Source organism: Schistocerca serialis, chromosome 3, assembly GCF_023864345.2.
Source record: "Schistocerca serialis cubense isolate TAMUIC-IGC-003099 chromosome 3, iqSchSeri2.2, whole genome shotgun sequence".
Lineage (NCBI taxonomy): Eukaryota > Metazoa > Arthropoda > Insecta > Orthoptera > Acrididae > Schistocerca > Schistocerca serialis.
The window spans coordinates 571,799,115-571,822,165 of record NC_064640.1 but is presented as its reverse complement, the minus strand read 5'-3'; the positions used below and the strand labels follow the sequence as shown (position 1 = coordinate 571,822,165).

Here is a 23,051-nt window from a genome sequence, read left to right as displayed (position 1 = left end):
TCAAACCTGGTTCGGCAGTCTCAGAGGACATAGTGTGTGGCGCGGTCGATATCACTTAAGGAATCAATTGTCAATCTCTAGTTATTTGTATGTGTAATTGAAAACAATTTATAGTAACTACGCAAATACACCGCTCATAGCTTTGTTTTTATGAAAGTGTGAAGATTATTAATTATATGGGATTCATAAAGTTGAATATAATGGTGCAGTTTCTCGTATTCTGCTAATAAAAAGTGAGTGGCATCCTGTATAAATAAGCTAGCTGAAGATTTAACTATGTATTTATGCAATATCAGCTCCTCGCTAAAAGGCAAAAAGGTGCAATCTTAGTACAAATGGAAACGGTGACCATTTGTGGTAACAAAGAGGTGATATGAAGGAGAGAGGTATGTATCTCCCTCTATCCCTTTTTCAACTCTTCTGAAATTCCAATTGTAGTTTACTGAGGATATTTTTATTGCTCAGGTGCGATATTATTCTAGAATACATTGCCCTCTGAAAATTTTTGGAAAATGTCTGCAGTGAAACAGGTGGGTAATTATTGACATCTCTCCTATCATCTTCCTTGAAGAGTGGCTTAACAACATATTTGTATCTTTTGAAAAATGCTTTGAGTTAGTTCTGCATTACAAATTATACGCAAGATAGGGCTTATTGTACGGGAACAAATATTTAGTACCCTATTGAGAACACCATCAAAAGCAGATGAGATTTTATTTTTGACAGAGTATACGATTTTCTTAATTTCAGAAGGAAAAGTTACTGATACATGCACATGACAATTTTATGAGAGTTTGTTTTCGACGTACTGCTATGACTTTTCTCTGTTTCTCTCTATACTTCCTACCACACTGCGTAACAAATCAATGGCACAGTTTTTTGAAACCTCGTAATTGTCTTCCATTGTGACGCATAAGATTGAGGCTCAGAGGTGCCTGCAACATTCCTCTGTAATGGTGCAAAAGCAAGGCGCCCTGCGACGTCGTCCTTGGGTTCGGTGACACTTCAGACAGCAAGGTGTCGATACACATAAAAAAAAGACGAGATCATTCTAGTTCATATGAATTGTAAGGTGGGTTAATAGCGTCATATTGGAACCAAATTTCACTCAGCTCTGCCCAACGCCGTTTTGGCGGTTTCACACGACGAAAATGTCATCACGCCCCCTCTTAGCCACATTTCACCCCTTCATTTGACGCCTTGCTATGGAAGTCAGAACCAAGACGCTTTCTTATGGGCGGTCGAAGAAAACATTTCAGACAACTCTGCCACTCACAATCGACACGAAAATGCATCAGGAAGTACACTACTGGCCATTAAAATTGCTACACCACGAAGATGACGTGCTACAGTCGCGAAATTTAACCGACAGAGGGACGATGCTGTGATATGCAAATGATTAGCTTTTCAGAGCATTCACCCAAGGTTGGCGCCAGTGACGAACCCTACAACGTGCTGACATGAGGAAAGTTTCCAACCGATTTCTCATACACAAACAGCAGTTGACCGGCGTTGCCTGGTGAAACGTTGTTGTGATGCCTCGTGTAAGGAGGAGAAATGCGTGCCATCACGTTTCCGACTTTGATAAAGGTCGGATTGTAGTCTATCGAGATTGCGGTTTATCGTATCGCGACGCTCGCGTTAGTCGAGATCCAATGACTGTTAGTAGAATATGGAATCGGTGGGTTCAGGAGGGTAATACAGAACGCAGTGCTGGATCCCAGCGGCCTCGTATCACTAGCAGTCGAATGTCAGGCATCTTATCCGCATGGCTACAACGGAACGTGCAGCCACGTGTCGATCCCTGAGTCAACAGATGGGGCCGTTTGCAAAACAAGAACCATCTGTACGAACAATTCGACGACGTTCGCAGCAGCATGGACTATCAGCTCAGAGACCATGGCTGCGGTTACCCTTGATGCTGCATCACAGACAGGAGCGCCTGCGATGGTGTACTCTACGACAAAACTGGGTGCACGAAAGGCAAAACGTCATTTTTTCGGATGAATCCAGGTTCTGTTTACAGCATGATGATGGTCGCATCCGTGTTTGGCGACATCGCGGTGAACGCACATTGGAAGTGTGTATTCGTCATCGCCATGCTGGCGTATCACCCAGCTTGATGGTATAGGGTGCCACTGGTTACACGTCTCGGACACCTCTTGTTCGCATTGACGGCACTTTGAACAGTGGACGTTACATTTCGAATGTGTTACGAGCCGTGGCTCTACCCTTCATTCGATCCCTGCGAAACCCTACATTTCAGCAGGATAATGCACGTTCGCATGTTGCAGGTCGTGTACGGGCCTTTCTGGATACAGAAAATGTTCGACTGCTGCCCTGGCCAGCACGTTCTCCAGATCCCTCACCAACTGAAAACGTCTGGTCAATGGTGGCCGAGCAACTGGCTCGTCACAATACTCTTGATGAACTGTGGTATCGTGTTGAAGCTACATGGGCAGGTGTACCTGTAAACGCCATCCAAGCTCTGTTGGACTCAATGCCCAGGCGTATCAAGGCCGTTATTACGGCCAGTGGTGGTTGTTCTGGGTACTGATTTCTCAGGATCTATGCTCCCAAATTACGTGAAAATGTAATTAGATGTCAGTTCTAGTATAATATATTTGTCCAATGAATACCCGTTTATCATCTTCATTTCTTATTTGTGTAGCAATTTTGGCTGGCTCTGGGCACTATGAGACTTAACAGCTAAGGTCATCAGTCCCCCAGAACTTAGAACTACTTAAACCTAACAAACCTAAGGACATCACAAACATCTATGCCCGAGGCAGGATTCGAACCTGCGACCGTAGCGGCCGCGCGGTTTCAGACTGAAGCGCCTAGAACCGCTTGGCCACACCGGCCGGCGTGTAGCAATTTTAATGGCCAGTAATCTAGCATAAAAGGTGTCAATGACACCACTCCTCCTCTAGAAGCGTTCATCTTGACACAGTTCACGCTAGGAAACGATAATTTGCAATACGATGTACAACAGGAAGACGTTCTTGACAAATTTTGCTACTGATGGCAACACACGGACGATTCAACCATTTTCTAAAGAGATCGTGTGGCTGCAACTCCACTGAACATGATCTGTGGGTGGGGATCACTAAGTATATTTGTACCGGGACATTTTTAAAGTACCAACAAAGGTGCTCGAGTGGCACCAAGGGTATTAACGAACTGGGGTAGAGGGGGGGGGGGGCGTCTTTGAGGTACTCTGCTATTTCATTCACATGTGTGTCAATGTTGCACCCTCTATGCACACGCACAAGAGGGCGCGACAAAAGAGGAATGAAAATGCATACACCCCCTTTGATTTCAATCATGTTCTAATTTCGTCGATGGATTTTGAACAGTACCTAGTGGTTCCACCCTATATATCAAAGCAATACTTGTCACACTGCATTCCAAAGGGGAGCGAGCTTACGTTCAGTGTGGTTGCAGTCCCGTGATTTCCTTAGAAAATAGTTTAATAGTCCGGGGAGGTATTGGAGGGAGATTCCAGCAGTGGCAAAATTTTTCAAGAACGTTGTTCTGTTGTACTTTGCACTGCAAACTTTCGTTTTCGAGAGCAAAATGTGTGAAAACTAATGTCCCTAGTGATGGGGTGGTTCCATTGACACCTTTTATGCCACATCTTGAGGCCTTCTCGTGTCCGTTCTGAGCGGCGGTGCGTTCAAAATGTTTTCCTCTGTCACCCATCACAAACTCGCGCTATTTAAACGCTATGCGTCGCGGTTCTGACTCCCATCGCAGAGGCGTCAAGCGAAGGGTTGAAGTGTGGAGAAGAGGGAGTGTGACTTTCCCATCGTGTGGCACATCCACAGTGGCGTTGGGCGAAACTGTGGTGACATAAACTAATCTTACAGTTCACATGCACATCTGAACTCCGGCCTTTCAAATACATGTATGGACACGTTGTCTGATGCTTCGCTGATGCCGAAGGTGACGTGCAGGGCGCCACGCTTTTACACCATTACAAAGGAAGGTTGTAGGCACCTTTCACCCAAATTTCAAACTTCTGCGTCGTAATGGAAGACAGTTATGGGATTTAAAAACAGTGATCCTTTAATTGTTATATGCAGAAAATATTTAAGAAATGATTATTAAATACATTTCATTTGCTGCCTGTGACTCATTTATAATCCTTCCATACAGTTCAGTAGTGACGATATCCTGTTCTGTAGCATGTTGTCATGTCTCTCGTTTTACTACACTCCATATAGCCTTAAGTCTGTCGTTGGAGTTGCTGATTTCTGACATGTGCACATTCCTTGATATTTAATAACTTTTGTTAGTAGGTTCGAACAGTTTTTTGAAGTGCGGAACTACTGCAGGGTCGAAATTACAATGAAATGAACACCCTTAGCTGCTTACAGGCGTTGACATACGTCAAAAGGGACAGATGAAAATGTGTGCCCCGACCGGGACTCGAACCCGGGATCTCCTGCTTACATGGCAGACGCTCTATCCATCTGAGCCACCGAGAACACAGAGGATAGCGCGACTGCAGGGATTTATCTCTGGCACGCCTCCCGCGAAACCCACATTCTCAAAGTATTGTCCCGCACTACATTCGTAGACATGTCCGAAAGAACAGATACCATCTTAGTATACTGCAGGGTCTTTACTTGATCTTGCCAACTGATACAATTGCTTTTTACCTTCACAAGATACTTTAATCCCTCTAGTGATCCATGTTTCTTCTTTTTACACGACTGTTTAATGACCTTTCTGATTAGCTTATGTAGAGCCGTTCGTTTTCAGATGAAGTTATGAATTTATCATGGAATAAATCGAATTTTATGTCATCATTTGGTTCATTATAAATCTCATCCCAGGTCATCTCTAAAACTATTCTTAAAACGTTTATCCTGGAATCAATTATTCTAACTGATTTCCACTCAGGAGTATCCTTACTGTAATGCACTCTGTCATTTATCCTAACTAACTGTGCATCATGATTAGAGAGAGCATTCGATATTGGGTAAAGTTATTTTCTTGCTTTGAACTTCATTAAAGGAAACATCGGTTAGGTCCTTACTACTGTTTTATCCACCCATGGTGGAACGTAATTTCTGAGATCAAATCCTGCGATCCAAATAAGGTTTCCAGACCTTACTTCTGTCAGAATACCTTAGAATAGAAAACATACATTCATGTCACCACAGACTTAACTGATTGCTGCTGCCTGACATAGCATGGTAAGAAATCCAGACTCCTCGTAAACAGTTCAAAATTTCTAAGTGGAGATCTGTATACAGTTATATTTGGAAGAACTATTTTTTAGTATCAATTCTTAAGCATACACATAGACATGCTGATCACTACAAAACCTACTTGTCTTGTGTTCTGTCTTAATTTACCTTTCCCCATATTAGTTCTGCACTAGTAAGATGCTGGCCTGTATCTTTTATACATATATAGCTTACCCAACTATATGTTTATGTCGTGCTCAGATAGCTACAAGACTTCCGTCTTTTCAGAGCTCTCTAAATTTGTCAAAACTCTTCTACCTTGTTACTCAATTCTCTAATTTTCTGGTGAAATAAACTAACCTTATTTTTCTGTGCATTCTTAGCACACCACAATTAGGGTTCCAGGAGTGTTACTCGAATCAACATGCCATTTGCGCATTCACCCACGTACTATTAAAAGCTGCAAATAATAAAATATCGCCAGTTGGTTTTCTTGTAAGCTTTCGAAGGCATTTTATTGCTTAGGTCACATTACTATCTGCGAAAAACTGAGGTTTTGTGAAAATGATTGCTTTACACACAGCAGGTTTGAATTAGAATTAACAAACAGAACGCTGAAAGCGTTTTTGAATAATTAATCATTGTTTGAATGAGGCAGAAACGGCAAAACGAATCTCACAGGGTTCAATTTTGGGTCCTTTCCACTCCTACTCCCTATGTATGCGAATTACGTTCCAATTAACAGTCAAGAAGCAGAAATGTTACTTTCTGCAGACGATACTAGTGTTATAATAAATCTCATTAGAGAGAAAGCAACATAATGAGTTGTTCTCTGAAAGTTGACTATCCGTAATGTTTGAGGAAACACACTAATTCTCTTCAATAGTCATAGCAACAATTGATATAGGACATGAATGTTGCTCAATGGATAGGGTAGAATGCTTCAAATTTTTGTGTGTACATATTGATGAAAACCTGAAGTGGAGAAAGCGTATTACTGAGCTTCTCAAACAAATAGGTTCAGCTACTTTTGTTGATCATATAATTGCTGTTCTTTGAAACAAATGAATCGACATTCTGTCGTATTCTGCATATTTCCACTCGGTAATTTCTCATGAAGTAGCTTTCAGGGATAACTCATCACCTAGAAAGATTATGCAATCAGTACAATGTACTGATTGCAAAAAAAGAGACTGTGTCCACCCACAGCCATATGGATACCTCTTCAAGGAGGTATTTTAACTGCACCATCGCAATACGTATATTCGCTAACGAAATTCGTCGTAAGTAATCTATCACAATTTGAGAAGAATAGTGCTATCCATATTTATAACAATAGAGGAAAAATTACAGTTATTGCCCGTTATTAATGCTTCTAGTGGTTCAGAAAGAAGTTCAATATGCAGCAACAAAAAAAATTAGATTATTTGCCAAATACCATAAAATTTTTGACTGGTAGCAAAGCAAGTTTTAAATCTAACCTGAAATTATTTCTGTTGGTAAATTCTTATTCCACTGACAAATTTCTTTTTAACAATTGGTATTCTGTAATAAAACTAACTATTAAGCATAATAGCACGTGTAGGACTAGAAAATGCTGTCTTAATTAGTGTTAACAATGATGTATCACGTCATTATATATAGCTATAAACTCTTGTTCCACATCATTTCGGTAAGAGAATCGTTCAAATGATCCATGGGACATGTAAATATCTAACACAAACGTTTGTGGTACTGGTACTACTACTACTACTACTACTACTACTACTACTACTGACAGCACGACGGTTGTTTGCAGCTATGTTACCTTGTTAAATTTGTTGCGTTCCACACACCCTACGTTGTTAAATACTGTTTGAAGGCACTTTCCAGTGCCACAAAAGAAAGTATGTAGTTTTATTTTAAAATAATAAAGGCGTCGTAACTCGGCACTTGTAAGGATTGAAAATAGATCATGTGCATCACAAAATTTGCCACATTGCCCGCCATACCTTAGCTAAAACCGCACCTTCTTGTATTTACGTGTTCTGGATCCTGATTTTCACCCAGTTTTGGCAAAATTCCTCTAGATCTGAAGAATTTACTCAGTAATTTCACGTTTATTAGTTATATGGTCGATGAACTGCTGCAATGCTTCAGTGCCACGTGACTCAGTGTCTCGTCAAAACGACCGAAGAAGGGAAACTGTGTAAGAGAAGCTGAGTTCCACACGCGCTTAACACGTTACAAGAGAAATCTTCCATGACTGCAGCCGCAATGTAGCCATGGAAATACAGCCAGACATTTAGAATCGTTCAAGTCATAATTACTCAGAGCCGCAGCTAATAGTGCTGACATACGTAAGTGTAGTGGCACTTAAGCCAATGGTGGTCGGTCAGAATACTGTCAGTGCAAGTAAATTAATAGTAAGTTTTTAAACTGAAGCAGGAGAAGTGTTTTTGCAGTAGCTGTTGTTGTTGTTGTTGTTGTTGGTCGTCACTTCCGGATTCTCACACTTTATGTTAATTTCCAGCAATAAATTCCACAAGGCACCGCAGTATCTCATGAAGTTTGAACATGTGCCAATGTTGATAGTCACCTGTCAAATGGTGACATTAACCTTAGTTGTCGTCTATCCGCTGCTTACCTAGGTCACCAGCGCTAGATTCCCCCATTGTACCTAGTGCTGGAATGTAGAGGTTGGTGGTCTTCTTCTACCACCACCACCGCCGCCGCCGCCGCAAAAACAAATTTCGTTGAAAGCTCAATATTTTTGTCAAATTTGAGGGTATATTATACAAGAATATGTTAACTGAGTATTTAATTCCGATTTCACAGCTTTTATTACTTTTTTGACTGTACAGTAACCGCCACAACCTTTCTGAAGCACTGTAACAACATGCGTAAGAATATAAAATCGTAATTAATTATCTTGTTTAAAAGTTGACAAAACAACAAATTAAGTATTTAGTGACACACAATCTATATATGTTTTGTTTATGCTTCAGTGAGAGACTGATTATACCTAGTAGTATCAGCGAGCTGTTATTATCTAATCATTTGCACAGTGTCACATTCGTCAGCGTCAGCAGCAATTCCAGCTCGTTTTCGTACCACTACCATGGCAGCAACTGCATTATGCAGGGACCACCGATGTCCAAGCACAAAATGTGCCACACCACCAGTTGGGTAGAAAGCGCCAGCAGTGACTGAGGCCAGTATGAGTTTCCTCTTCGATTTCCAGGACTGGTCGTCTGTAGCCTCAACGCTGCTCCATAATGTTCCGTTTTTATTGCTGTGATGCTCCCCACTGTATCATCTATATGCATCAGCAGCTTTGTGTGCATCAGTTGTGCAACATGTATCATTGTAATCCTAGGAATTGTGGATGTCTGTACCACGCCTAGAGAGTCGTCACTGTCTAGGTCAACAACTCTGATTTTTATGATGTGCACTAACAGACTGAGCACGATGGAGGTTGCAGTACGGATAGTCACTGTGAAAGTCATGTTGTCAACTGTTAAGTCGACCAAGGTGGTGGTGATCACACCTGTTGTTAGCAAGTCTACAGTTGTGGTCGCCGTCAGTCACGCAGCCTCTGTCGCCATAATCTTAGTTGTAGTCACTGTTACTGTACACTGTCAACGTAATCACAGCTGACGCAGCGGTACATAAGGTCGCAGTCATGCACACGTTTTTTGCTGTCGGGATGAGGTCGCAGTAGTCTTTGCACTGTCCACAGAGGTGTTGTAAATAATAGCAGTCACCGTGACAAACGCAGACACACACACTGTTTGCTGTGAGGTCACCCCAACTATGGTCAAGTTCAAAGTCCACTTGAGTGTGCCAGTGATCCTTATCAGTCAGTCTATGGAGTCTGCAGAGGGCTGGGCACAGATGTGTTCAAAGCAGCAGTCTCTTTCATTTGAGACACAGATACATTCAGCATTTGATCAAAACACTGGCTGACCACTGTCACGTTCACACTAACAGTTACTAACACCCAACTGGCTGTCAGGTTGACCACTGCCGTACGTGCAGTCGCTATCGAGCTTGAGCTGTCCCAGTTGGCTGCCGGACTGGCCGTGCTCGCATTCCCAGGCACAGTTGCGATCGTGGTCACGGCTGCGCTCGCTCTGTCGGCAATCTGGCTACCACCGCGGGGCTCACAGCCGTATCTAACTGTCTAGGTCAACTACTCTGATTTTGATGACATGCAGTAACAGACTGACCGCGATGGAGGTTGCAGTACGGATAGTTACTTTCAGAGTCATGCTGTTCAGTGTTAAGTCGAGCAGGGTGGTGGTGACCACACCTGTTGTGTCTCATCAGCTGGCTATCTTGATAATGGTCACTGTCCGTCAGCCGGTTGTCAGGCTGATCACAGTTCTGTTGGCTGCTGATGCGGCCAGTGTTGCGTAGCACAAGGCCCCCCTTTTGGACCTGCAGAGTATGGTCACCGACGCTCAGTGGGCAGTTGGCAGTTCACTGTTGCGTTCGTGGTCACGTTCGCTTTGACGAACCAACGTCGAAGTTGTGGTAATGGTCCTGTTGGCACATTAACTTAGCTTGGCCACATGACTGACCTCCCTCTCGATGGTCAGTGGCTATCCAGCTGCGCTGCTGTGACCGACCGTGTTGCTTGCTTGGGTGCTGGAAACTGTGACAACAGACTGCTACTGGACTGGGCCTATGTTGGATGAAACACAGTCTGATGTCTGCAGTCAGCCGGAAGTTACTGACCGCTGTCGGGTACACAACCGTCGTGTCGATTGTTGTCATCAAATAGTTTATTTGATAACCATCGAGAAAGGGTGCTAATTCCAGACGCCAGGATTACCGAATTATACACTGCGGAAAAGAACAACATATTCAGTACCAATGTGAATCACTGAAACCTTAACTGCTAAAATAATAAAATTTGTCGACTGTATTTCACTGCTTTGATAAACTTTACAATTTATTTTATATAGCACGGTAAGCACTGTTTGAATTTGTATTTAATGTGTTATGGGTTTCGGGCAAAGACCATTGTTCAGCACAGCTTTGGTTAATAGCAGGAGTTACATATAAATGCCGAACGACCAAAATGTCTGAAACGTAAAAATTTGGTCGCACATTAAAGACAAATTTAAACAGTTTACAGTCTTGTATAGCGTCATTTCTAATAACAAAATAATGTAACCCTCACTGTTACAGTTAACATTCTTCTTTGTATGAAACCTCTTATTTTAATCTTAAATACAATTAACTGAAGTTTGAAATCTGGAAAATTAGGAGTTCAATGAGCGAAATTAAGAAATTTTAGCCTCGTACAAATATGTCATTTGTGCAGCTACTTTCCAATTTGTCAGTAATGAAATATTTCTTTGCTTCCTCTTCTAACTGAATTGCATCTACATGATCTGGATTGCCACGATGTTGTACCGTATGGCTATGATTAAACTTTCGCTACTTGAGAGGGCTCGTATGAAAACAAGTGATCACACGACAATAAAACTTTGTGGAAACATTTGTAAGGACATGCCAAAGATAAATACCGAATAAATCATCAAAGAAAACATTTTAATTCCCACAGAAGAGGGCAACATTTGTTAACTGCGTGCCATGTTTACGTTTCAGGTTATAAGCATTGCTCAACGTGACGACCATCTGCATCCACGACAGCCTGGAACCGCACTAGAGATTCCTTTTGACAATCGTTAGCAGGACTTTTCCAGCGGAGGACCATGAAAAGATCAGCTGTCGTGACACAGCTCGTGCACTGCTTGGAGATCGCACATTGCGTCCAGCGTTGCCAACTATGGCAAAAGAAACTTCAACAATATTTGTGGCTCAATTGGCCGTCGGACTCTCCCAGTAGCAATTTCATGATCACCAATTAATTCGAACTTCCGAATCGTGTTCTTCAGCCCTTGCAGGAAGCGGACATCTCCGTATTCCTTTAATGCGTCAATACTTGCCCTGCTCACCCATGTTGACTGTCTGCGACTGTAATAGCTCACTGATGCTCGAGTTTCAACCCTACGTCGCCACACCAGTATCTGCGCGTAACGGCAATTCATGACACTAACACTACTAACAACGCAAAGCCTGCTGTACACAGTCTGATCATCATTCCCATAAATTTGGTTAGCCATCGGTAAATAGTTTTCCTCTTACAATGTCTCAAACAGCGAAAATTTATAGACACCCTGTGAATTTCAATATTATGTTGATCTTTCCTTTCATGATGGAGCACAGACTTAACTGTAGCAAATGTATGCCTCTGCGTAAATGCTATGTGATAACCACTGTATCATGTGTCATAGCAGCAATGAGTTATCACGTTAAAACATTGTCTATTAAACTAAGCTGTGAAAGAAAACTATAACCTCCAATTTTTTTTTTTCAAAAATTGTGGCATAATTAGTTCGAGAAAGTACATATTTATCCTGTGCGCTGTAGTGCTGTCCTGGTGATTGTAAGAGCACAGCGGATTGGTCTGATGAAGTTTATCGACATTCGTGAATAAAGGGAACTAGGTATTCGCTCATACACAATTCTGTTGCGAGATGACGATTGAGTAATCAATGCATTCAGAAAAAAAATTCTGAAAATATTGCAGAGAGAAAATATGAGACTGTTACCACGGACATCTTCAGTACCTTAATTTCAACATTGTAAGCACTAATTGCTTTACAGCCACAGAAACAGCCCAGCTGCAAAAAAATTATTTTATTCAGATTTCTGTACCGTTCTTCTTAAGAGGAAACACTTACCAATTCCACAAATAGCTAAATTGAACCTGGAAGTGCTGTACTCGCGTCCGAAAGTGATTACCAGACCTAACTGATACATTATAATGTAGGTTTGCATCAGATACCAGAAGGGCACCAACCTCACGTTTTCCTGAAAAAAATAAAAATCTTTCAATTACATCAGTGGTTACAGTTTTCTTTAGTAGCTTATGAATCAATCACCACAAAGGGTGTCACAAACGTGAAGTACCGAAATGATGCAGTTGCCTGTGAACCCTAAACTTTAAACTTTGAGATGAAGAGCTAAGGGCCGTAAATGATTATCCAATTTGTTACTTATATAATTTACGCGTTACAGGAACCGTTACCCGCAACGGCCGCCCGTGTGAATGTTTACATTACAACGACGCATAAAATTTTGCTGCTCTCTGTTAAATATTCCTGTCGTCAACTGTACTGTGAGACAGCCAGCTCGTATCCTACGAACCAATTCGTCTTAGTTTCAAAGATTCTCCCGCAAGACCCAACACAATTTCATTAACTTCTGCTGTGCGAACGGTTCTTTGTTGAGAACCATGATCAGCTCTCTGAGGCTTTTGCGACCCTATTTCTCACGAGTTTTAATCCTCCGCGATAAATTTATTCAAATTTTGATGCTAACTGCAATACTTGGCTCTCGACCTGACGCTGCACCATATATTGTGCTATACAGGGTGTTACAAAAAGGTACGGCCAAACTTTCAGGAAACATTCCTCACACACAAATAAAGAAAAGATGTTATGTGGACATGTGTCCGGGAACGCTTAATTTCCATGTTAGAGCTCATTTTAGTTTCGTCAGTATGTACCGTACTTCCTCGATTCACCGCCAGTTGGCCCAATTGAAGGAAGGTAATGTTGACTTCGGTGCTTGTGTTGACATGCGACTCATTGCTCTACAGTACTAGCATCAAGCACATCAGTACGTAGCATCAACAGGTTAGTGTTCATCACGAACGTGGTTTTGCAGTCAGTGCAATGTTTACAAATGCGGAGTTGGCAGATGCCCATTTGATGTATGGATTACCACGGGGCAATTGCCGTGGCGCGGTACGTTTGTATCGAGACAGATTTCCAGAACGAAGGTGTCCCCGACAGGAAGACGTTCGAAGCAATTGATCGGCGTCTTAGGGAGCACGGAACATTCCAGCCTTCTGACTCGCGACTGGGGAAGGCCTAGAACGACGAGGACACCTGCAATGGACGAGGCAATTCTGCGTGCAGTTGACGATAACCCTAATGTCAGCGTCCGAGAAGTTGCTGCTGTACAAGGTAACGTCGACCACGTCACTGTATGGAGTGCTACGGGAGAACCAGTTGTTTCCGTACCATGTACAGCGTGTGCAGGCACTATCAGCAGCTGATTGACCTCCACGGGTACACTTCTGAGAATGGTTCATCCAACAATGTGTCAATCCTCATTTCAGTGCAAATGTTTTCTTTACGGATGAGCCTTCATTCCAACGTGATCAAATTGTAAATTTTCACAATCAACATGTGTGGGCTGACGAGAATCCGCACGCAATTGTGCAATCACGTCATCAACACAGATTTTCTGTAAACGTTTGGGCAGGCACTGTTGGTGATGTCATGATTGTGCCCCATGTCCTTCCACCTACGCTCAATGGAGCATGTTATCATGATTTCATACGGGATACTCTACCTGTGCTGCTAGAACATGTGCCTTTACAAGTACGACACAACATGTGGTTCATGCACGATGGAGCTCCTGCTCATTTCAGTCGAAGTGTTCGTACGCTTCTCAACAACAGATTCGGTGACCGATGGATTGGTAGAGGCGGACCAATTCCATGGCCTCCACGCTCTCCTGACCTCAACCCTCTTGACTTTCATTTATGGGGGCATTTGAAAGCTCTTGTCTCCGCAACCCCGGTACCAAATGTAGAGACTCTTCGTGCTCGTATTGTGGACGGCTGTGATACAATACGCCATTCTCCGGGGCTGCATCAGTGCATCAGGGATTCCATGCGACGGAGGGTGGATGCATGTATCCTCGCTAACGGAGGACATTTTGAACATTTTCTGTAACAAAGTGTTCGAAGTCACGCTGGTACGTTCTGTTGCTGTGTGTTTCCATTCCATGATTAACGTGATTTGAAGAGAAGTAATAAAATGAGCGCTAACATGGAAAGTAAGCGTTTCCGGACACATGTCCACATAACATATTTTCTTTCTTTGTGTGTGAAGAATGTTTCCTGAAAGTATGGCCGTACCTTTTTGTAACACCCTGTATACAACTACGTACAAGACTGAAGATACTAATGAAAGTTTTTGTGAAAGCCGGGATTCGAATCTGGGTCTCCGCATCATTAGCCAGATGCGCTAAGTGCTACGCCACCCTGGTACAGTGGCTTGGCACGACTGCACAGACTACCCTAGAATGCCTCCCTTTTCAGTCCAAATTTTCATTTATGCTTCGGCCCACTTGGTATTTCCCAAGTTTTATTTCATTAAATGTGTGTCTGCAAGTTCCTGTAAAGATTCATGCTCCATCTTCGACAGTCAGTCATGACCCATAAACGGTGGCGAACGCGACTGTGGACACACAAAAAATGACTTAGTGTTGTCACTTCAAGAGAGAGAAAGTAGTGTCGACGTGACAAGCAGTTGTTTGCTTTGAAACAGACACTTTTTGACCACGTGCCTCACGCGCTACGCGCATTCTGCATCTAGACAAATACTCCGAAAGTCACTGTATAGTGCGTGGCGGAGGGTTTATCATACTGAAATTATCACTATGAGTGAGGAAAAAATGATTAGACATGCACGTGTGCGCACCCCAATCTCTTCTAATGATACGTGGGATACATGTTTGTGGTAGCATAGCGTTTGCTCAGTTGGCTTCGATTACAGGTTCGCTAAAATCACACAACAGGGTTTCACGAGACTTACATTTCTTCCTTTCAAAGATTCCCACTTAAGTTCCCACGAGCATTTCTATAACACCTTCGTGTGGCCTAAACCTGTCTGTTATGATACTATCAGTGCGTCTCTGAATCTGTTCGATGTCTTGTCAAGCTTACTTGTTAACAATTCTAAACGTTGGAACAATATTTGTGTATAATTGGACGCATTAGCAACTTGTACATCACACTGACGGAAAACAACTAAAGATAACTAATGTAGAGTAATGAAGTTTCGGAAATACATTTGTCTCGGTAACATAGTTAGGTGATTAACATTGCAAGAACACAGGGTAATGTAAGAAAGAGATAAGCCATTGCCCATGCGAAATGCTGGTACATTAATAACCGGTGTAGCCGCCAGAATGTTGAAACCAAGAACGCAAACGTGCATGCATTGTGTTAGGTGCCGGATGTCAGTTTGTGGGATGGAGTTACATGCCTGTTGCACTTGATCAGTTAATACAGGGACGGTTAATGCTAGTTGTTGATGACGTTGCAGATGCCGTCCGATGATGTCCCACATGTGTTTCATTGGAGACAAGAAAATGGCTCTGAGCGCTATGGGACTTAACTGCTGAGGTCATCAGTCCCCTAGAACTTAGAGCTACTTAAACCTAACTAACCTAGGGACATCACACACATCCATGCCCGAGGCAGGATTCGAACCTGCGACCGTAGCGGTCGCGCGGTTCCAACTGTAGCGCCTAGAACCGCTCGGCACCCCGGCAGGCAGATTGGAGACTGATATGGTGATTGGGCAGACCAGGGCGTCATGTCGACACTCTGTAGAGCATGTTGGGTTACAACACTAGTAAGTGGGCGAGTGCTATCGTGTTGGAAACACCCCCTGGAATGCTGTTCATTAATAGCAGCGCATTTCGAATCACCAGACTGACGTAGAAATTTGCCGTCAGGGTGCATAAGATAACCACGAGAGTGGTTCCGCTATCTGACGAAACCACACCACATATCACAATTCCGGTGTGTGTGGTTGCAGAACCTCAACTGGCCACCCCCTAACCAACATACGGCCATCACAGGCACCAAGACAGAACCAGCTTTCATCATAAAACACAACAGCCCTGCAACCTCCATTCGCAAATGGCGTTGTTTGGGGTCAGGAACGAACGCAACAAGGCGACAGGCTCGGGGCTGCCATTGAAGTAACCGATTTGTAACAGTTCTTTGTGTTGCTGTAGTGGTAACTACCGTTCGAATTGCTGCTGCTGATACAATACTATGGGCCAGAGCCATACTTCGACCCAGATGGTCTTCGCTCTCAGTGGCCACGTGGCCGTCTGGATCCCGGCCTTCTTGCGACCGTTCAATCCCGTAATCACAGCTGCCAACAATCATATACAGTGGCTTCATCCCTGCCAAGTCTTTCTACAGTATCGCAGAAGATACATCTAGCTTCTCGTAGCCCTATTAGAACGACCTTATTCAAGTTCAGTGACGTGTAGATAATGGCTTCTTTGTCGCCTTAAAGGCTTTCCCGACTACCAACTCACCACGTCTTATCTCTAAGGTAACTGACGCTCACGACCGTTACAGCGTGTATTTCAAGAAAACCTGATTTGCATCCTCATAGTGGCGCGACTGGCGCGGAATTTTAATAGTCATCATCGTTCCGATACAGAAACAGGCCTACCACCTTTGGTTTATATCTCACAACTCCTCCTTGGTGTTGACTTTTTTCCCTTCTCTTCGTCAGCGTATTTCCTTTAAGACGGACCACTCATTACCAGAACCCTATCAACAAATTTAAGTCCTCCATTCGCCTTTCCTAATACTGATTTAACGTGATCACCCCATTTCATAACGCTTCTTAGCATTACCCCTAAATACACACAACAACAAAAGTTTTGCATCACCTCAGCTCCAAGAGTTCCGGAACCTGTACAGAAAATTGGAATAGAGATAAACATAAACATCATTTCCGCTCTTTTTATTGGTCATGAAAACCACACTTTGCATGTTGTACCACCATACAGTGAGACTTACAGAAGTGGTGGTCCAGATTGCTGTACACACCAGTACCTCTAATACCCAGCAGCACGTCCTCTTGCATTGATGCACGCCTTTATTCGTCGTGACATATTGTCCACAAGTTCATCAAGGCACTGTTCGTCCAGATTATCCAACTCCTCAACAGCAATTCGGCGTAGATCCCTCAGAGTGGTCGGTGGGTCACGACGTCCATAAACAGCCCTTTTCAGTCTATTCCAGGCATGTTCGATACGGTTCATGTCTGGAGAACATGCTGGCCACTCTAGTCGAGCGATGTAGTTATCCTGAATGAGGTCATTCGCAAGATGTGCACGACTGGGGGCGCAAATTGTCGTCCATGAAGACGAATGCCCGCCAATATGCTGCCGATGTGGTTGCACTATCGTTTTTTTTTTTTTTTTTTTTTTTTGTGGTTTTAGGGCGCACAACTTCAATGGTCATTAGCGCCCTGACTACTCTAAGAATACACCGCGAGGCACAAGTTGACCACAACAACTAAAAGGGAAAACACGATAAAAGACAGACTGACAGGCATAGGATTAAAAAACAGCATCATCAAATGTCCTTAGCGAGGTTTGTCAAATTGATAAAACGAAGAACACGAGCAGCTGCTCGTGGGTCATCCGCTAAAATGGCATCGAAAGTATTTGGCAGGTTAAGATCGAGGCGCAGTGTGTTAAGATCTGGACAGGACATTAAAATGTGTCTAACCGTCAGCAAGTGCCCACATGGGCAGAACGGCGCCGGCGCAGCCGTCAGCAGATGGCGATGGCTGAACCGGCAGTGTCCAATTCTTAACCGGGCTAAAACGACCTCCTCCCGCCGAGAAGGAGGACGTCCAAGCCACGGGAAGAGGTTTTAAGGCCCGAAGCTTGTTGTCGGTAAGTGCAGCCCAATCGGCATGCCACAGAGATAAGATGCGCCGACAAATCACCCTGCTAAAATCGGACGAAGGGACGCAACAAAAAGCTGTCCGAGGCTGGAGGACCGCAGCCTTGGCCGCGGCATCTGCAGCTTCGTTCCCAGGGATACCGACATGGCCAGGAACCCACATAAAGCTAACTGGAGAACCGACGTCCACCAGCTGCTGAAGAGAGCGTTGGATCCGGTGTACGAAAGGGTGAACCGGGTACGGATCACTGAGGCTCTGGATGGCGCTCAGGGAATCTGAGCAGATGACATAAGCAGAATGTCGGTGGCGGCAGATGTAAAGAACAGCCTGGTAGAGGGCAAAGAGCTCAGCTGTGAAGACAGAACAATGGCCATGGAGCCGGTATTTGAAACTTTGTGCCTCGACAATAAAGGAACACCCGACCCCGTCATTGGTCTTAGAGCCATCTGTATAAATGAAAGTCATGTCGATGAACTTCGAACGAAGTTCCAAAAAACGGGAGTGGTAGACCGAACCGGGGGTGACCTCTTTTGGGAGCGAGCTGAGGTCAAGGTGAACGCGGACCTGAGCCTGGAGCCAAGGTGGCGTGCGGCTCTCGCCCACTCGAAAGGTTGCAGGGAGTGAAAAATTAAGGTGTTGAAGGAGGCGACGAAAGCGATCTCCAGGGGGTAGCAGGGCAGAGACATACAACCCGTATTGACGGTCAAGAGAGTCGTCAAAAAAGGAACGATAAGACGGATGGTCGGGCATTGACAGTAGCCGACAGGCATACCGACAAAGCAGTATATCGCGCCGGTAGGTGAGTGGCAATTCGCCAGCGTCAGCATGAAGACTCTCTACGGGACTGGTATAAAATGCTCCGATCGCAAGTCGTAAACCCCGATGTTGTATGGAGTTGAGGCGGCGTAAGATGGATGGCCGTGCAGAGGAGTATACGAAGCTCCCATAATCCAGCTTGGAGCGGACGATCGACCGATAGAGACGAAGTAGGACGGTTCGATCCGCTCCCCACGACAGACCACTGAGAACACGGAGGACATTTAAAGAACGGGTACAACGGGCGGCCAAATATGACACATGTGGAGACCAGCAAAGTTTCCTGTCAAATGTAAGGCCTAAAAATTTGGTTGTCTCCACGATTGGGAGAGCAACGGGACCGAGTCGTAAGGACGGTGGGAGAAACTCTTTGTAGCGCCAGAAGTTAATACAGACCGTCTTCTCGGCAGAAAAACGGAAGCCATTGGCGACACTCCAGGAGTAAAGACGGTCAAGAGAACGCTGAAGACAGCGCTCCAGGACATGTGTACACTGCGCGCTGCAATAGATGGTAAAATCGTCCACGAAAAGGGAGCCTGATACATCAGCTGGGAGGCAATCCATTATTGGATTGATCGCGATGGCGAAGAGAGCGACGCTCAAGACTGAGCCCTGTGGCACCCCATTCTCCTGGCGAAAGGTGACGGACAGGACAGAACCCACACGTACCCTGAACTGTCGATCCATTAAAAAGGAACGAATAAAAAGAGGGAGGCGACCGTGAAGGCCCCATGTATGCATGGTGCGGAGAATGCCCGCCCTCCAACAGGTGTCGTAAGCCTTCTCCAAATCAAAGAACACAGCCGCGGTCGGGCGCTTCCGCAAGAAGTTATTCATAATGAAGGTCGACAAGGTAACCAGATGGTCAACAGCAGAGCGGCGCCTACGAAATCCACATTGTACATTGGTAAGTAGGCGTCGAGACTCGAGCAGCCAAACCAATCGAGAGTTAACCATTCGCTCCATCACTTTACAGACACAGCTGGTAAGCGAGATGGGTCGATAACTGGAAGGCAAGTGCTTGTCCTTCCCCGGCTTAGGAATCGGGACAACAATAGACTCGCGCCAGCATGCGGGAACATGTCCCTCAATCCAGATGCGATTGTAAGTACGAAGAAGGAAACCTTTACCCGCAGGAGAAAGGTTCTTCAGCATCTGAATATGAATAGAATCAGGCCCTGGAGCGGAGGACCGTGATCGGCCAAGTGCGTTTTCGAGTTCCCGCATGGTGAATGGGGCATTATAACTTTCACGATTCGAGGAGCGGAAGTCAGGTGGCCTAGCCTCCTCTGCCTGTTTGCGGGGGAGGAAGGCAGGGTGGTAATGAGCGGAGCTCGAAACCTCTGCGAAAAAGCGGCCGAAGGCATTGGAGACAGCCTCAGGGGCTACAAGGACGTCATTCGCGACCTTCAAGCCAGAAACCGGTGAGTGGACCTTAGTGCCAGATAGCCGGCGCAGGCTACCCCAGACAACAGAAGAAGGAGTAAAATTGTTGAAGGTGCTTGTGAAAGCAGCCCAGCTGGCTTTCTTGCTTTCTTTAATAATACGACGACACTGTGCACGTAATCGTTTATAATTGATACAATTCGCCACTGTAGGGTGGCGTTTAAAGGTGCGTAAAGCACGTCGACGAGCACGTAAAGCGTCTCTACATGCCACGGTCCACCAGGGGACCGGTACGCGACGTGGAGAAGAAGGAGGGTGAGGGATGGAATATTCAGCAGCAGCGAGAATGACTTCCGTGAGGTGTGCGACCTGACGATCGCAGCTTGTAAAGGGTTGATCCTGAAAGGTCGCCCTGGAAGAGAAGAGCCCCCAGTCTGCCTTGGAGATGGTCCAATTAGAGAAGCACGGAGAGGGGGTATGCTGCAGGAGATGGATAACACACGGGAAGTGGTCGCTCGAATATGTATCAGAAAGTGCATACCACTCAAACCGGCGTGCAAGTTGGGGAGTACATATAGAGAGGTCTAAATGGGAATAGGTGTGAGATGTGTCCGAAAGAAAAGTAGGGGCGCCAGTATTGAGGCAGACAAGATCGAGCTGGTTGAAAAGGTCTGCTAACAATGAGCCCCTCGGGCAGGATGCTGGAGAGCCCCAAAGGGGATGGTGGGCATTGAAGTCTCCAGTTAACAAAAATGGTGCAGGTAGCTGAGCAATAAGTTGCATCACGTCTGCCCTGGTAACGGCAGATGACGATGGAGTGTAAACGGTACAAAAGGAAAACGTAAAAGTGGGGAGAGTAATGCGGATGGCAACTGCCTGCAGGCCGGTGTGCAACGTGATGGGATCGTAGTAAATATCATCCCGGACCAGCAACATAACCCCTCCATGAGCTGGGATACCTACCACAGGGGGTAGGTCAAAACGCACAGAGGTGTAGTGTGCCAAGGCAATTTGATCGCATGGGCGTAGCTTCGTTTCCTGGAGCGCTACGACGAGCGGACGGTGCAAGCGGAGCAGCAACTTCAAGTCCTCTCGGTTGGAGCGAATGCTGCGAATATTCCAGTGAATAAGTGCCATCGTAAGAAAAGGAAGATGAGAGAAGTGGTCACCTCGAAGGCCGCTTAGGGCCTGGCTTCGAGCGAGCACTGCCGCCGCTATCAGTAGGCGGACAGTCATCGTCCATGTGGTCTATAGGGTCATCGGCCATCTCGGGAGGATGGCCGGGAGGGGGAGTTTCCTCCGCCAGTGAACGGCCAGATGTACGGCTACCAGCGGTGCGGCCAGGCGAAACAGATGACGGCCTGGGGCGGCAACCGCTGGGTGGCGCAGGAGAAGGAATGCGCCGTGGCGGAGAAGGAGAACTGTGCTTCCTATGCGCCTTTTTGGAAGGACGTGTAGTGGAAGTACCGGTCGAAGGCTGGGAGGTCGAGGTACGGAGGAAGTCTGCACGGGATGGTTCCTTCTTGAAGGCCCGTGCATCTGACTTCGATGTCTTCGTCTTAGCAGAAGCTGAGGAAGGTGCTCGTGTCTGTGGGGTGATGGGAGGAAGAGGAGACGTCGACCGCGCGATCTTAGCACTGGCCGAACGGACGACCGTGGTGCTGAAGGTCAGATCGCATGTCTGGGTTGCTACCTCCCGGGTAGTCCGAGGAGAGGCGAGGACAGTACTGTATTTCCCCGCTGGGAGCAGCGTGGGCTTCCTACTAGCCAATAGCTTGCGAGCAGCCGAGGTGGACACTTTCTCTTTGACCCGAATTTCTTGGATACAGCGTTCTTCCTTATAGACAGGACAGTCGCGGGAGGATGCGGCATGGTCACCCTGACAGTTCACACAACGAGGAGACGGAGGTGGACAGTCACCCTCGTGGGCATCCCTGCCACAAGTGACACATTTAGCCGCATTGGAACAAGACTGTCTAGTGTGATTGAAACGCTGACACTGGTAGCAGCGCGTAGGTGTCGGGACATAGGGGCGAACGGAAATAACCTCGTAGCCCGCCTTGATGCGCGATGGCAGCTTAACACTATCGAAGGTCAAGAAAATTGTCCGGGTCGGTACAAGGTCATTGTTGTCCTTTTTCATGACCCTATGGACAGCCGTCACGCCCTGCTCAGCGAGGAATGATTGAAGCTCCTCATCAGTCAATCCGTCGAGGGAGCTAGTATAGACTACACCACGAGACGAGTTCAAAGTTCGGTGGGCCTCCACCCGGACAGGGAACGTGTACAGGAGGGTGGCCCGAAGCAGTTTTTGTGCCTTAAAGGCACTCTCAGTTTCTAGTAATAAGGTGCCGTTTCGCAACCTGGTACAAGATTTGACAGATCCGGCTATGGCATCTACGCCCTTCTGAATAACGAAAGGGTTGACAGAGGAAAAATCCTTTCCGTCCTCAGATCGAGAAACTACGAGGAACTGTGGGGCAGGCGGTAGTACTTTTGTCACTGTTGGCTGGTCACGTTTCCGTTTTTGAGTCGAAGTCGAAAGAGATGGAGTAGAATCCATTGCGGAGGAATCCCCCATGATTGCCAGCGTCTCCGATGGCGCGCTCCTTCCTTGTGGGGACCCTCTCAGAGGGCACTCCCGCCTTAGGTGAATGTTTACACCTCAGGTCACACCTCCCGAGAAACAGACGGAGGGACCAATCGACATGGTCAGAAGGTATCAGCTCAGGCAATCACCCCTCCCCGGGCCTGGCCTTTACCAGGGGGTACGCGCGTGCCTTACATGTCTACCCAGGGCGGGGAATTACGCGTTACCCCGTCACCGGCTACGCGTGCGAACGCGTGGGTTGGCCTTCAGGCACGCACAGGGAGGAAGGAAGAAGAGGAAAAAGAAGAGAGAGAGGGAGAAAGAGGACAGACTGTCTCAAACGCCGAGGCGGAGACCAGAGAAGGCAAGGAGAAGAAGGTAATGAGAAGGCAAGGAGAAGAAGGCAAGGAGAAGGCAAGGAAAAAAGGCTAGGAGAAGGCAAGGAGAAAAAGGCAATGAGAAGGCAAGGAG

General features: G+C 45.7%; 1 protein-coding gene and 1 non-coding gene across 3 annotated transcripts in view; both read right to left on the bottom strand.

Moving 5' to 3' along the window:
• Positions 1-4,419: 4,419 nt before the first annotated feature.
• Trnat-ugu (transfer RNA threonine (anticodon UGU)) lies at positions 4,420-4,494 on the bottom strand. The gene has a single exon. It is a non-coding gene; the product is annotated as a tRNA-Thr (tRNA).
• A 3,630-nt stretch (positions 4,495-8,124) lies between these two features.
• Positions 8,125-23,051, bottom strand: part of LOC126470464 (uncharacterized) — a 137,662-nt gene continuing 122,735 nt past the window's right edge. For both annotated transcript variants that reach the window (XM_050098323.1, XM_050098322.1), the window contains 2 exons: positions 11,942-12,071; positions 8,125-10,031 (listed from right to left, as the gene is read on the bottom strand). In XM_050098323.1, coding sequence (XP_049954280.1) covers positions 9,916-10,031; positions 11,942-12,071 — 246 coding nt within the window. In that variant the 3' untranslated portion in view covers positions 8,125-9,915. The remainder of the gene's footprint in view (positions 10,032-11,941; positions 12,072-23,051) is intronic.